We start from the raw sequence: 15,004 nt of genomic DNA, 5'->3' as shown, positions 1-15,004 counted from the left end.
AGGTTTTACGTATGTGGAGGGATTCCCAGCGAGATCTGGGTGAATGCCTTAGAAATTTATACAACTCTTTCAGATTCTGTGGGACTGCAGCCATGACCAATTTTAAATGTAGAATTTCTAAGTCTTTTGCAAAAAAAAACCCAAAACAAACCAACAAGATGAAGGTTTCCCATACAGATAAAAGACTGAATAACTTACATAGTGTCTGGTGTTCCCTAAGGAGATAGAGGTAATAAATACTTGGAATGTTAAACCTGGCAGAGGCCAGCCTTCTTCTGCCAACCAAAGCTCTTTAGTGTGGACTGTTTTAGATGTTCTGATGACTTCCATCTGTGATGGTAATGCAGTAAAAGCTCATCAAACTTCTCCTGAACCAAAGTTGTTCCCCAGGTCAAGTGATGCTCTTAATTTATTTAGAAAGTTTGCTATACCTCAGTCCTTAATGGTTATGTCAAATGATAATAACTGTAGCAAGAAGGGCTGTCGGAATATTATTTGCACACAGATGAAATTTAGAAATGAACAGAGAAAAATCTTAACAAGGATATATCCATGTCAGATCCCCACTCCAGCATTTAAGGAAGGGTTTCAGATGGCAGTTTGGCCTACAGCTGTTTCTGTCAAGCTTACTCTCCAAAAGGCCACGGTCTTTGAAATTGCTTCTGAGAAGCACTAGGGACACAAAATCACCTGAGATCTTAGTACATGGTGCAAGCATTGAGCAGTTAGATCTGCAAAATGTGGAAGTGGGTGCAGATGGACTGTGGAACGTTAGTGAGACCCTACTGTGGAACGGTCAAAGAATTAAAGAAAGAGAGAAGAAAAATGTTGGCTGGCACCTGTTAGGAAAAAAAGAAAAAGATATCTGCAATGGTGGCTGTATAGGCATGCTCTTGTGCTGCAGCTGTAGGGAACAAATTCTCTTCCAAGTGCCACTTTTACCATCACGTTGGAGGTCACTGCCTGCAGGTAGGTAGCTGTAGATGACGTGCATCTCCTTTTCTCCTTTTTTTCTGCTCAGTACTCCAATCCAAAAAAACAGAGGGGTGACCAAAGGTGCTAAAAAAGGCAAATACAAATTGGTTAACTCCTATTTGGTGACTTTTTGAATTCATGAGAATAACTAGTGAAATACTTATGTTCCTCTGTCCAGACTGTGCAAGGCCCAGGTGGGTTGTTTCATGTTCTCCTGAGGGACTTCACATGAAAGAGAAGGGGATATCTGAGAGTGGAGTAGATATGCTTTCAAAAAACTCGTATTTATTTGAGCATCTTTGCCCATTTTATGGGTTCTTGGTCCCCATTCTTACATAAGAAACCACCTGAAAGATAGAGAGCATCTTATGCAGGTCACCCACTTTGGGCATTTATTGGCTTTACTAATAGATTAGACTCTAATGCATTTCTGAGCCTAAAGTTCTAATAAAGAGTGAAACCGTAACTGTAATTTCAGTACAGGCTAGCCACTACAGCTTGTTGCCATTAAATGCTAACTTCCAGTTTAAAAAGAAAAGAAGGAAGCATGCCATTTAACAAGGTGTCTAATTTCCATCCAGGAAACTGGTAAGAGCTCTTCCTCAATGATTCCCTGAACACGGTGCTTTAGTTTGTGGTTGGTCATATTGCTAAGAGTGTTACTGCACTTCCTCTGAAACAAAAGCTGTGATGCACAGTGTCCACATTCAGTACAAATGCTTGAGACTCTGATCTCATTCCTTCCTCTGAACAGAGCTGTACCTCTCCTTCTAGGTTTGGGACAAATGAGATTTTCAAATACACAATGCTTTCCTAAATAGAAAAATGCTGTTTCCTGCCCTTTCTTTCTTAGCACGGAAAGCAGAGCTGATCGCTTTTTCTGGCAGAATTTCTGTAGGACGTTCTGTGTGCTTTTTGTCTTTTGTGAGTGTGGATTTGAATGCTGGTTTTGACAACTACATGCTGCAATTTGGGGTTTGGTGGATACAAATTAGGGCTGGCTTTACACGGAGCGGAGGAGCTGTGCAGCTGCAAAGAAAAGCAGAGGAGGGTTGACAATATCTGTTGAGGTATGAGAAAATGTCATTATACATTCTTCCTGCTTAATCTCCGAAAGAACAGATGTAGAAAGAGACCTGAAGCAGTCTGAGCACATCCCCTCGATGGCACATTTGTGTGTGCCACTCATGATCAGTCTCTGTTCATCTAATTCTTAACGAGTGCCAGCGAGGGATGCGTCACATCATCCGCAGGCAGTCTGCAGAGGTACAGTTCTTGAGGGCCTGGGATAAAAGATATTTCTAACATCCAACCTAAATATCCTTTGATCCCCTTTAAGCTGATAACATCCTTTTCTGTTCCCCCTGGACACCGAGAACAGTCTGTTTATGTATTTCTAGTGTGTTGTTATGTCTCCTCTCTGTGGTTTGCTGCTTGCCTGTGCTTTTTTCACAGCCCTTGCTCCTTCCAGTGCAGAATCCAAGCATTTCCCTTTGAAGATGCTCAGAGCACCTGACGAACTGGGCTTCCTCCTGGCGCTCTCTGTGTCAGTGTGGGCCTTTGTCTGATGCTGTCTGGCTGTGCATTGCACAGGTCTCCACAGTAATGTTTTGAGATGCCCAAGGCCCATTTGTGTTCTACAAAGCAGCAGTGGGATGGACAGAGTAACAAAGCAGCTCTCCCTTTTTGGCAAATGCTACAAAAAGCTGCCGCCAGCTAGATGATTTTTGAGGAACAAAAGGAAGGGTTTGTTTCTGTTTATGTTTAGGGAAAAGAGCCGGTTTCAGTGTGTGGCTGTTTCATCAATAGACTTCTTAAGATGCTTTTAAATTTTGCCTCCCTTTGCCCTGCCCCTGCTCTCTCATGAAATAATCTATAGCTTTTCTCCTAGTTAGGGATTGTGCTCTGCTCCAGCATGTTCTGGGGTGGGCAACCAGAGCTGCAGAGGAAAACAGGCACTAAAAAGATGTTGAATTTGATGGCGTTTCATTCCACCAACACATACGGTTCCAAAATGTTTTAGTTTAGCCAAAAAGAAAGGAAGAAAGCACAGAGAACAATGTGAAAATCAGCACAGCAGGAAAAAGAAACAAATCAACCAAAATACTGTGTGTGGGTTTGATCAGTAGCTGCTGGAGTTAACGCGGGGACGTGTGTGTGGAGCAGGAGGCAGATTAAATCAGTGCTCTGTGGGAGTCCTGGGCTCTGTTTGCTGTCTGGGGCAGCATCAGCCTGTCTGTTTTACTAGAGAGAAGAATGCTCTGTCTTTGTGAGAAACGAATCTCCAGCCAAATTCCTTCCTGCTATAATATAACTGACTGCTGTAAAGTTCAAGAAATTGCTAATCATCTTATGGAGAGGGTACCGAGTGGAGTAGCTCAGTATTTAACTGAACGTCCCCGAAGTGTGATGGGATTTGGAGCTGATGCTTGACAGAAAACCATGACCCCCTTTTGCTGTCTCTAAGTGATAATGTCAAGGGAAAGGAATTTCTTCTTATTATCCCAAGTGTAAGGTTTTTCATTAAGCCATCTTAATTCCACTAGTAAAAAATGACACTGTGTTCTTGTCAAATGGAAAAACGTCTCCTAATGACACTTACTTTATTTCCAACAGGGGCAAGCAGGTCTGACTGGAGAGAGGGGCATTAAGGGATTTCCTGTAAGTGATGTACTTGCGGGTGTGTACGAGACTCAGTTGGGTTTGGTACCTGCCTGGCATGTCTGGTACCATAGAAAAACACTGAGCTGGTCTGCAGCTGGTTCAGCCAGCTCTCAGATACAATGCTCAGGTCAACTGACTCCAGCTCAGAGATTTGCTCAACAAGAGTCCTTACCTTGAGTATTCCTCTGCAAATGGAATGTGAAACATAGCACTGAAATGTGGAGTGTGTCAGAGTGATCCCATAGGCTTTCTCCACCTTGGGTGGCTCAAGGAATGGAGCTGGTGCCTTGCAGCTGTGAGTCTTCCTTCTAGAGCCAGAAGTATCACAGAGCAGCCAGATTCCCATTGATTTTTTTTAGGAGAGGAGGTTACTTGCTCTAAGTTCATTTGTTCTGTTGATAGCGTTTGCCTCATGGGAAGCCCTAACTGCACAGTGCAAAGCAAGGTAGCATCTATGTCTGCAGCCTTACCAGCCATCTTCTGCTAATGGTCTTTTGTCAACAGGGCAGTCAATGGCATCAAGTGCACTGCAGGAAAGGACTGCTGACAAAGTCCTGTTAACAGGTCAGAGGTGGAGAGCAGTGATCAGGAAGGCAACATGCCAATGGAGGAGATGTGCAGTATTTGCAGATCCCCTCTAGCCAAAGTCTGGCAGACAGAATCCCTTCCCCACCCTGTGAGGTTCCTGGCACTACCAGAGCTCAAAGGGCACTGTTAACCCAAGGTACATCAGCTGCTCTCGGTGTCCTCTTGCACCTTGATCTGCCAAGCTGAGCTGGAAAACCTTTAATGAGATTAAGAGACTTGGCCAAACGATTTTTTGGCAGTAGCTGAACCAGTGCACGCAGGCGATGTCTGCATAGGCACGTATGGCTAGAGTGCAAACAGAGCTGAAGTTTGGCTGAAAGTGAGTGGAACAAGTTGGGTGTCTTGACTGGCAGCATTCAGAGAGATCCTGGTTCCTCTGGGAAGTTTCTCTTCACCCTTCCTTAACTCCATCTCATCATACTGTACAGCTCCTACAACCTTTTCTTCAGCCCTTCATCCCATCCTCACTCTCTGCTTTGCAAGTATGTCAGGGATGTCCAGTGAGTCTGAAGAGTCCAGGCATTTCCACCCTATTTCATTCAGCCATTTGTTAGGCTTTGTCTTTAGCTTGTGGCTTAATCTCTTTGTGTCTTCTGTTCTTCAGGAAATGCACGAACTTAGGTTATGGGGAACATCAGACCAGTGTTCACAGCACGTAGGGATTTTGCTCACAGAAAGCTTAATGAGCATCTTCAGAGGCAGAAAATGATATGAGTAATTAATGAAAGAAGAAAGGAGGAATTTTATGGTGTAAATCAAAGATGCACAATTGCATGTTTGGGGGAGGAGAACAGCATTTCTTTCTCAACGCTGTGGACTAAGACATTGTTCATTGAGATCTGTTGTAGGTCCAGGCCATGGCAGCCAGCCCCTCGTGCAGCTTGGCCACCCCCAGCCAAGTTTATCAATGTGAGAAATAGCAGTGACCTCTTGGAAAGCTGCTGGGAGCTAGGGCAGAGCTCAGGAGTCATCTTTACTGTGGTCCATTGGAGGGAAGTGATTCTGGGCAAGATCCTCAGTCATATGGAGACAAATTTCTCTTTCTTGTTTGTTTTAGGGTGAACCAGGCAAGAAGGGCGAGGAAGGTGATAAAGGTGCTGATGTAAGCATGGGTTTTTACTGTGGTTTTGTTTTGTTTTGTTTTTGCTTTACTTTGTAGCTCTTTACTGTCTTTTAATCATACTCCTTTCAGTTTGTGAGGGGCAAGGCTCCTGTCAGCAGTTAAAAGGGCAGCAGAAGAGATGAATCTTGGTATACAACATACTGCATGCTAGAAAGCCAGGTCTTAGTGGTCTGTTGGCCATGTTGTCAGCTGCCCTCCTGCATGCTGAACACCTCCTCAGCCCCCAGATGTTATTCTCCCACACAAAGCTGCTACAAGGTAAGAAAAGACTACCTGTGGCCAGCCTCAGAGCTTGGCGAGAGGCAGAACGAAGTCATAGACTCATAGAATGGCTTGGGTTGGAAGGGAGCTTAAGGATCATCAAGTTCCAGCCCCCCTGCTGCAGGCAGTGTTGCCAGCCACTAGATCAAGTACTGGATCAGATCCCAGGGCCCCATCCAACCTGGCCTTAATCACCTCTAGGGTTGGGGCATTCAAAACCAATCTGGGCAGCCTGTGCCAGCACCTCACCACCTTCTCAGTGAAAAACTTCTCCCCTTCTAAGTCTTCTCTCTAGTTTAAAACCATTCCTCCTTGTTCTGTCAATACCTACCCATGTAAAAAGTTGACTACCCTCCTGTTTATAATCTCCATTTAAATACTGGAAGGCTATAATGAGCTCACCCCGCGGCCTTCTCTTCCCTAAATTGAACAAGCCCAGCTCCTTCAGTCCATCTTCATAGGAGAGGTGCTCCAGCCCTCTGATCATCTTTGTGGCCATCCTCTGGACCCTTTTCAAAAGCTCCCCATTTTTCCTACGATGGGGGTCCCAGACCTGGATGCAGTATTCCAGCTGGGGCCTCATGAGGGCAGAGTAGAGAGGGACAACCACCTCCCTCTCCCTGCTGGCCACTCCTCTTTTGATACAGCCCACAGTACTGTTGGCCTCCAAGCGCACACTGCTGGCTCAAGTCCATCAGGATGAGCACATGTGCCACTGTTTCAGTTTATTTTATAAGGCAGAAGCAAGATGAGGCTTGCCAACCCTCTCGCTCTTCTGGTGTCCCAATGAAGAGAAAGTCCAAGAAACTCAATGACGTTCAGAGTAAACGTCAGGCAAGAGCAAAACCTGTTCTCCAGGTAGTACAGTACAGTTATTAACATAAGCTGCATAACATAACATATTTGACAGGAATATACTCCCTGGGTTTGGCTCACTGTAGAAGCAGGAACCAAAGTGAAAGGTTTGGCTTAGTCAGAGGCTCTGCAAATGTAGGGTATAACTGAGGAGATTTTCTTTAGAGATTTCTCCTGCATTCCAACTTTACTCTTGCAGCTTATCTCATGTTTTTATGACTTCTCTTGTTAAATATTTACACTGCACAGTTTGGCATTACCAAGCCAACATTATGTACAATAAGCCTGTTTTGCAAATATTTAGCACTATTGGTTTTCTTTTCTGTCTTGCAGGGGGAAGGTGTTCAACAACTTCGAGAAGCTCTGAAGATTTTAGCTGAGAGGGTCTTGATTCTAGAGCACATGATAGGAATTCATGGTAAGCCTCGCTGAAGTTTTCTTTTCTATACAACTGGGTCCCTGTTCAGGAAGCTGCCTGATGATTAGATGTCCTCCCAGTGTTCTAAGTCTCTGCTAATGTTACCCAAAAAAATGAATGATCCATGAAGTTCTCATTATTACAACTGACACCAAACCTATTTTCACAATCAGATTTAAAGAAAGTCTCACATGTTCCTCTAAATAGAATTTATATTTTCTATTGAGGCTGTTTGCTCTCCCATCATGGGTGCAATGTATGGCATCATCCCTTTATGACTGCTTTCTTCCCTTAACCAGAGTGTGGGGTTGTGTAGTCATCACAGATCAGATTTCTACCTTGGTGGTATTTGAGGATCAATTCTCTCAGAGCTGCCAAAAGTTGCTGTGCCAATTTCTTCCCAACTGAAACACAGCAGAAGCAAAATACTGGTTGAATCTACTATCTCAGGCTGTGAGACACAAGGCAGGTCCATGACACTGAGCTGAATATTTCTTAACTAGATTAATTAGGAACCTCACATGGCCTTGCTTGGCCACGGAACTTCATTCTTGGCCCTGCTTTTAAATGGAACTGCTACCACACCTTCCCTCAGATCAACATCCACTTCTATTTTGAAGTGACTTTTGGATATTTATATGGCAAATGCTTAGTTTAACTATCTAGAAGTTCCAGATGACTTAAAGCAGTAGTGCAATAGGCTTTGAGAGCCCACAAACCACTCCTGCAGCCAGCAGTCTGCTAAAATGAAAATGCTGTTGGGCACTTCAAAGCCAAAATAGTGTTGGTGTGTAGTGCTCCACTGTATGGCTGAACAGGCTTGGGTCTCTACGCCATCCTCACTGTTCAATGGAGATGTACCTTTTAGAGGCTCAAAGCACTAATTCCAAAAGCAACAGGCAGCAGCACGAGCTTTGGGAAATCATGAATCATGAACCCATGATTTTAGCTGCAGTCATCCTGACCTCACCTCTGCATTAATCTTAGTTTGCTTCATGTTTTCACGGGATTTTATAGACCAAGAAGAGATATTTTTATGCTTGTTTGCTTTGACCTGGTGACAGTGCCAGGAAGATCCCCATTAGGCTCCTTACGTAGCAATCCATGCCTACCTGCCTGGTCTTCTGGTAGGAGTGGAAGGGGAACCCTGTCTGTAACTACAGCCCAGTGAATGTCACAGATACAGGACCTGGGGTCCAATCCTCCATGATCTTTTACTTTGCATCTCTGCTTTTATGGTAAAGCAAAAAAATCAGCTCTACAAACTTGTATAGACAATGGAGCATGAACTAGAGAATACACACAAAATTTACCACTGCAGAACTGCCTGGTTTCTCAGTTTTACATGTCCTCTGTTTGGCATTTCAGCAGCATTTTAGCAAGCCATTTTTACTGTCATAAACGTGTTTTCTGCTATTGCCTGGGATGGACATGAGTTATTTGTATCTATTACACTCTATACCAATGTAACTACATCAGCAAAAGTAGATGATTTTTAATTGCACAGCATTTAAAAACTATGTTTAAACATCTATGTTGCATGACTTCATATAAATATTTCCCTTTTTATCCAGTAACAGAGAATTATATTTTCATTCTGTTTTTTTGAAACAGTTCCATTCTTAAGACATACTTAGACTCTACAAAAATACTACTTAGAAAAAGAACTTAGAAAGTGAAGCATGTTTTCCTTATGCTATTATGTTCATCTCTGTTTGTGAATATGCTTTAAAAAGAAAAAAATGGAAAAAGACATAATGCAGCAAAGCAGGGCTTCCTTGAGCACAGACCTCCCTTGCAGTGAAGGGCACCACGCAGCTCTAAGTCACCCAGCACCAACCATCTGGTAGTTTTCCCAGTGGAAGTGTCACAGATCTTACCACAGGTTCCTGGGTAGCTCAATTCCACCCAGTTCAGAGACCCACGCAGAAATGCCAATCGCATGCTCTCATTTTCCCAGGAAACTTCATGGTTTCAAAACCACAGCCACCCAAGCAACAAGGCAAAACATACCAGCAAACAAACCTCTTCTCTGCAGTGGGAGGGCAGTGGGAGATTATCTGGCCCAGCACACAGTGGAGAGCAGCCCAGCAGGACACAGGAAAGCCCAAACTGTTTGGCAGTGCGTGCTTGCAGCGAGCACAGCACAAATCCTGAAGTCAATTGCTCCCTTGGCATAGAAGTGCTGCCTCAAGTGAATGAACCAAGGCTGGGGGGCCTGGTGTGTGAGGTTGAACCCTTGGCAGGGAAATGAGCAAACAAACATCCCTCTCGGAAGGTAAAAGGATGAAAGCAGGGCATTCCAAGTGATGAGGCAGCATTGCATTGGCAGCATCTGCTGCTGACTGCTGGGAAAATTGAAGAGTGGCCATAGTCAAAAGCACACCTAGCTCTGTAAAGCAGGATGCTGTAGGAAGAGGACGTGTGTGTTAACATGAAGCATGCTGGGAGAGCAGACAGCTAATATTTATTCCCAGCTTCATGGCTAATGTGGCTGTAGCCTAGGGTGAATCAAGCTTTTCATTTAATCCTTTCAGGAAAGATGTCCACCTTCACAAGGAGTGAAATGTACCTCTATCCCCAGGAACATCACTTCTGTGTGACCCCTTGCTAATGCTTTATCCTTCAGTAACAGGAGTCTGTGGGCAATGCTGAGTAGCCATTGCAGCCCAAGGCAAATTGTGATCAATAACAGAGCAGTGTTTTTATAAATGAGGTGACAAATAGGAACAGGAGCTGCTGTGTTGCTTGCAGTACTAGTATTTACCCCAAAGAGTTCAGACAGGGCTAAATATTGGAGTAATATGATGGCAGCAAACACAACTTCTTGTTGGATAGAAAGACAGCAGGAGGGACGACACTTCTTCCAGAAGAGGAATTCAGAAAGGCCCATTCAGTCTTTCCTTAGCCTCCCCTTTTAAATAGTGCTTTCCCGTGACTTTCTCTCCTTACAGACTCTTTATCTTCCATTGAGCCAGGCTCTGGACAAGACGTGATCCCGGGTTCTCCTCTGCGAAGCAGCATCAAGATCAAGCGTGGAGGACCTCAGCAGCCTCAAGCCTACCAGATCCTCTCTTCACTGCTGGATGACAGTGAAGCCAGAAGGAGAAGCAGTCGGATGAAGTAGGAGCATCTCTATCTTCTCCCTGCCCGTCCACCAGTTAAAGATACAGTATCCCAGTGCTTAATTACAGAGTGCAAATGAAGTGAGTAGGAAGCTCTAGTATTGGCAGTTGGATTTGCTTACCTGGCCAATGCTATGCCCTTATTGCAGGGAGTACCTTACCCAGAGCTTGGAGAGGGTCGTATGGACACTTTTCTTGATTTTGTTATTTTGCCTTTGGAATGCCAGATGTCATGTACCCTTGGAAGCTGTCCATAGCAATAACACCTCCTGAATATGTCTCCAGAGTTTAATCATTCCCTTGTTCCCCACAGCCCTTGAAAGTCACTCGGTAAAGCCCTGCTTAACTGGCTGACATAATCAATCCCAACTAGGCCCAAAGCCAAACCTTAACCTTGTCCTTCAGTGTAGTTGGTGGCATCTGCTTTTGTTTCATGCAGTGGTGTCAAGCTGACTCCCAGTTGAAGGTAACACTTTCATAAGCCTTTAAAGCATTCTTATCTGCAAGGATTTCTCTTAAGCAAAGAACAAATTGGAAAATTCCAGGAACGTTTTAAACTGTTCATCTGAAAATTCTGATTACTGTTCAGAATTCAGCATCAAAATCTCTACTCTACATGTTGCAGATTGCATGTGAATGGCATTAATTGTATTGGTGAAAGGACTTTTGATGAAAATGTTGATAGCGTACACTGACTTCAATGAGATCTGACTGTTTCTGTGAAAATTTAGAGCAGATGCAATGGAGTTTTACCATGCTGTGTTCATTTTGCACATACATACAGAGAAAATTTAGTAACACCAATAACTATTATCAGAAAATGTAGAGTTAAGAAACTATTACAAAACATCAATAAGGAAAAGTATTACCATGGGTTTTTTTATTCTATGGGAATATTTGCTACTTGAATCCCCAGACAGTGCAACAGCAAATCACACTCTGGGATTAGTCTTGACAGGAGGTTATCCTGCACTCAGAAGCTAAATACAAAATCATTCTACTATTTGCAATAACAACTTTTTGACAAAAGTCCCAGCATTCAAGGGGAAGAGACTGAACCTGCCCTTCAGTGACCAATGAATCTCTTACACCTTCTGTGCAAATCCAATTAGACAAGCCATTCATGTAGACATTGAATTTTGTTAGAAATGGTAAGACTGATCGACACAACCAATGGTACTGTTTTTACTTAGGTGTATATATACACATTTATCACTCTTCTGTCAAATTTTTACCTTTAGACCAGAACAAAAGTGAGCAAATTGTGTTTGTCATCTTAACACATCAGTCACAAACATTTGTTGCATTCTGTCTGCTTCCTAGTGCAAGGTATATAGCTATCTGAAAGAGGCAAGCAGTACTGCTACAACTACTTTTTGTCAAAAGCTTTTGTAGAAACCAATGTATGTATGTATGGTCCATGCATTCAGGAATCCTCATCATCCAAAGTGACCTTTCTAAGGTAAAAACACAAACATTCTATACTGGAAATGAACCTTAAAATGAAGGAGTTTTGCCAGCCCATTGACCACGCATTAAATTGACCTTTTGCATATATTGTAAACACACAGAGACATCATAACACCCAAATGTTACCTCTGAAGGGCATTGTATTTTCAGAAATGAACAGGATAAAGGCTACTTTAGAATAACTGAGTTTGCCAAATGGGTTCGTTTGGCCCGGTTCCCTAGAAATCCAACCATCCTTCTCAAAATGGGCAAAATAGCATAAGTTGATGCTTAACAAGTAACAGAGAAAACTGTCCACATGGAGAAGCTTCTACTGCTGTACAGCTACATAAACAGCTAAGGAGAAATCACAGACCAAGCTAAACATGTACGCTGAGCAGATTGGTGCAAGCTAGAGGTACTGGCTGTATTAAGGTTTCAGATTCAGGAATTAACCAAGCAATATTGAAAAGGTGAAACATTAAATTTCATTTCACTGGTCCTCGGACTTCAGGGTTGAATTTGGAGCAAAAGAACAATGGGTCCATTTTCATTTCCCTGGCATTTTGGAGCTTTCACATTGAATTGAAAGAGAAATGTTTTTTCCTCCGAGTTTGCCCTTATGCATTCCAAGCTATTGCATTAGCTTAATGAGTACTTTCTTCATTCATATTGACTAGGATTTCAGATTTTAAATGAAGAAATTATTTAAAACAAATTAATGGTAAGATGAAAGGGAATGTAATTGAAGTTGTTTCCAATTAATCCTGCCAAGCCAACAGTCATAAGATTGGTTAGGTTTGGGTTGCAACAGTTTTAATTATTGCCTTTTCTAAATTGATTTAAGAGCTATGTCAGCTTTTGCTCTGCACACTTCTTGCTTTGTTCCTGTATCTCTCTTTCACGTGGTACTGTATCTTTAATTTGGGTTACAGTGGGATTAAACCAACTGGACTTCCCCTCTCACCTGGAGTTTCGTTCCTCACTATTTACGCAGTGGTTGGACCATGCTCTTGTACAGCCCCAGTTTAAATATGCTGTGAAGGTGAACACAGCCTCACACTCAGCAATTAATGGCATTCATGACTAAGCCAACCACTCCAACCACGTTTCCCATCTTAGGCAGGATACTAAGATTCATTTAGCCTGGGCATCTACGCATCTTGCCATGTCTGTGTAACTTAGAGAGTGGATTTATTTGGATGCGTGCTCATTTAGAAATATATTTTAATTGAAATGTTTAGTGCTTTATCTTACATGCATACTGTGCAATACCATAGTGTGTTCTTTTCCTTTTTTTCCTAAGACTTCTTTGAAATTCTTCATGTTTCTTTGAACGCCAGTGTGTTTCTAACTTGGATCAGTTCTGGTGGTAGAAATGCGTTCTCCTTGCCGTGAGCTAACCAGAAGCACATTGCACAACTGAAAATCTTTGCAACTTGTGCACCCTGACGTTCACCAGCGATCTGGTACACCTGGGAGGTGGAGAATGCTTCTCTCCAGAGTATCCAATTTGCACTTACTGTAAAGAATTGATAGCAACCTGGGGAAATAAGAATAAACCAGAGAGAAGAACCCTCATCTGCTCCCACCAAACTCCACAGTAATTTTCCCAACACCTTCCATAGGAACAGGGACAGGCCATAACAAGCAGATCCAAGTTGCCAGCTCACAGGAACTGGTGCACGTGGCTTCCTGAAAGTTTGGCTCTGGGATTCAGTTTCAATCCCAGTCTCTTCCATGAACTGTTTTAATGTAATGAACCCAACCACTGTGACAAAGGCTTCCAAAAGACAATGAGCTTCTGGAATTACTTCTTAATACAGTATATTGGAAATTCTTTCTCTTCCATGTTTACAGCTTCTGCTTTACTCGAGATTACATTCCGTGCTTGGTGATATAGGGGTTAAACTACTTGCAGTTTCCATTATTGCTTTGAAACCAGGCAATTCAAAGGTGCTATAACTGTTCACAGTGCACATTCCCACCCATAGAAGGAAATGTTCACTTTTTCACTACTTATTTTACGCAGTATCTTTTTATTTATATCAGTGTGTTTTGTATGTGTGCAAATGGTCCCATTGTAATAAGCTATACAACATTTGGTCTTTAATAGGGCAGCCATAGGCAGTATTTTGCAGTCGTGTAGTTTCTAAACTTAGAACACAAATAAATAATCTCTTCTGACACGATGAGTTAATTTATGGCAGGCTCTAATGTTTGTTGTAAACACAACCTGTTTGTTCCACCTCTTGCATGGTTACTTACCTGTTTTCATATTGCTATGTTATTGTTCAAGATACCTATTTCTCTTTATTTGCTATGGGTTTTGTTACTGTATATGGAATGTTTTGTATTCAGCATTTTCTTACAGAGCAGAGTGGGAACAGTATTCAAGAACCCACAAATACCAAAGACCTTTCATGTAATGCACTGAGAAATAAACATACTGTAAATGAGTATGATGTCAGGTGTCCTGCATTTACAAAGTTCAGAGCAAGTTCAAGCAGAATGCATCCTGAAATTAAGGCATCTGTTTTTCTTTCCTGCCATCTCAGCTTTCTCTCACTGTATGTATGCAAATCCGGGTAGGGAAGGAAGGAAGGAAGGAAAGAAAGAAGGAAGAAAAGAAGGAAAGGGAGCCTTGGTAAGCCTTCAAGCAACGTAAAGTTTGCACATCCTGCATTGCAAGGAAGCCTCCACAGCCAGGCATGGGAAGAGGTGGCAAAGGACCCCAAGTGCTTCTGTCATAGGTGACACGTCTGGTTTCTGAACTTGTTTTTGCTCCCTAATACAAACAAGAGATGTGTAAATCACAGCCAGTGCTCTCCCCACTGGTCATATCACACCGTAGATACGCAGCTATCACTACTGTAGCAAAGTACTGTAAACAACGAGAAACGTCCACAGAGTCAAGGCCTCAACTTCACACAGATCTTTTTGCAGTGCTGATCAGGAGAGGCTCAAGGTAACTTGTTGCCAAACATTCCCATGCAGCACTGCTCTGGGTCCTTCAGGGTGTATTTATCTTGTTTTTGTGTCCAAAGATCTCCGACTCTGATATATTTATCCTTGCACAAGTCCCCTGAGGGAAGGCAGGGCTGTTAATCACTAGTGTACGGATTGGGAGTTGCTGGATAAAAGGCCAAACTAATTTCTTGGGACGTTTGTGGCTGCATTGGTCTGCCAAGTACCAATTAGCTTCAGGTCTGTGCTGGTCTCTGGGCCATTATGGCCAGGGACTGTAATCATAGGGGAAATGGTTCTTTTCCCAATGCTTAACACAGTACAAGGAAAATCAATGGCAGAGTTAACAGCTTGCACTTCTAGCAGGAGCTGATCCCCAAAACACACACAAGCAAAATACTGATAGCCTTTGAATAAACTGTCTTAACCCTTCAATCCCATTTTTTATCCACATGACAAACTGCATAACATATGTCCATAGTTCAGCGAGGAGAAGGTGTATTAGCCACTGTCCATTGAATAAAACACAACAGTCCGTTCTTAACAATGACAGTGATTAATTACTGCAACAATTTGCCA

General features: G+C 42.8%; 1 protein-coding gene and 1 long non-coding RNA gene across 10 annotated transcripts in view; one reads left to right on the top strand and one right to left on the bottom strand.

Annotated features, from left to right (window-relative positions):
- The window catches only part of COL26A1 (collagen type XXVI alpha 1 chain), a 158,113-nt gene extending 143,342 nt beyond the window's left edge, over positions 1 to 14,771 (top strand). For 4 of the 8 annotated variants that reach the window (XM_048966819.1, XM_048966823.1, XM_048966818.1 and 1 more), the window contains 4 exons: positions 3,592 to 3,636; positions 5,285 to 5,329; positions 6,800 to 6,884; positions 9,839 to 14,771. In XM_048966819.1, coding sequence (XP_048822776.1) covers positions 3,592 to 3,636; positions 5,285 to 5,329; positions 6,800 to 6,884; positions 9,839 to 10,011 — 348 coding nt within the window. In that variant the 3' untranslated portion in view covers positions 10,012 to 14,771. The remainder of the gene's footprint in view (positions 1 to 3,591; positions 3,637 to 5,284; positions 5,330 to 6,799; positions 6,885 to 9,838) is intronic. The other 4 variants (XM_048966820.1, XM_048966822.1, XM_048966825.1 and 1 more) reach the window with 4 other exon arrangements.
- The window catches only part of LOC125702935 (uncharacterized), a 75,877-nt gene continuing 60,876 nt past the window's right edge, over positions 4 to 15,004 (bottom strand). Inside the window, exon 4 of one of the 2 annotated variants that reach the window (XR_007380725.1) lies at positions 4 to 1,059. This is a non-coding gene — a long non-coding RNA (uncharacterized LOC125702935). Of the gene's footprint in view, positions 1,060 to 9,948; positions 10,031 to 15,004 lie in introns of those variants that run through there. The other variant, XR_007380726.1, reaches the window with a different exon arrangement.

Source organism: Lagopus muta, chromosome 20 (assembly GCF_023343835.1).
Source record: "Lagopus muta isolate bLagMut1 chromosome 20, bLagMut1 primary, whole genome shotgun sequence".
Lineage (NCBI taxonomy): Eukaryota > Metazoa > Chordata > Aves > Galliformes > Phasianidae > Lagopus > Lagopus muta.
Note: the sequence above shows the minus strand (reverse complement) of the source record. Positions and strands in the feature narration are given on the sequence as shown.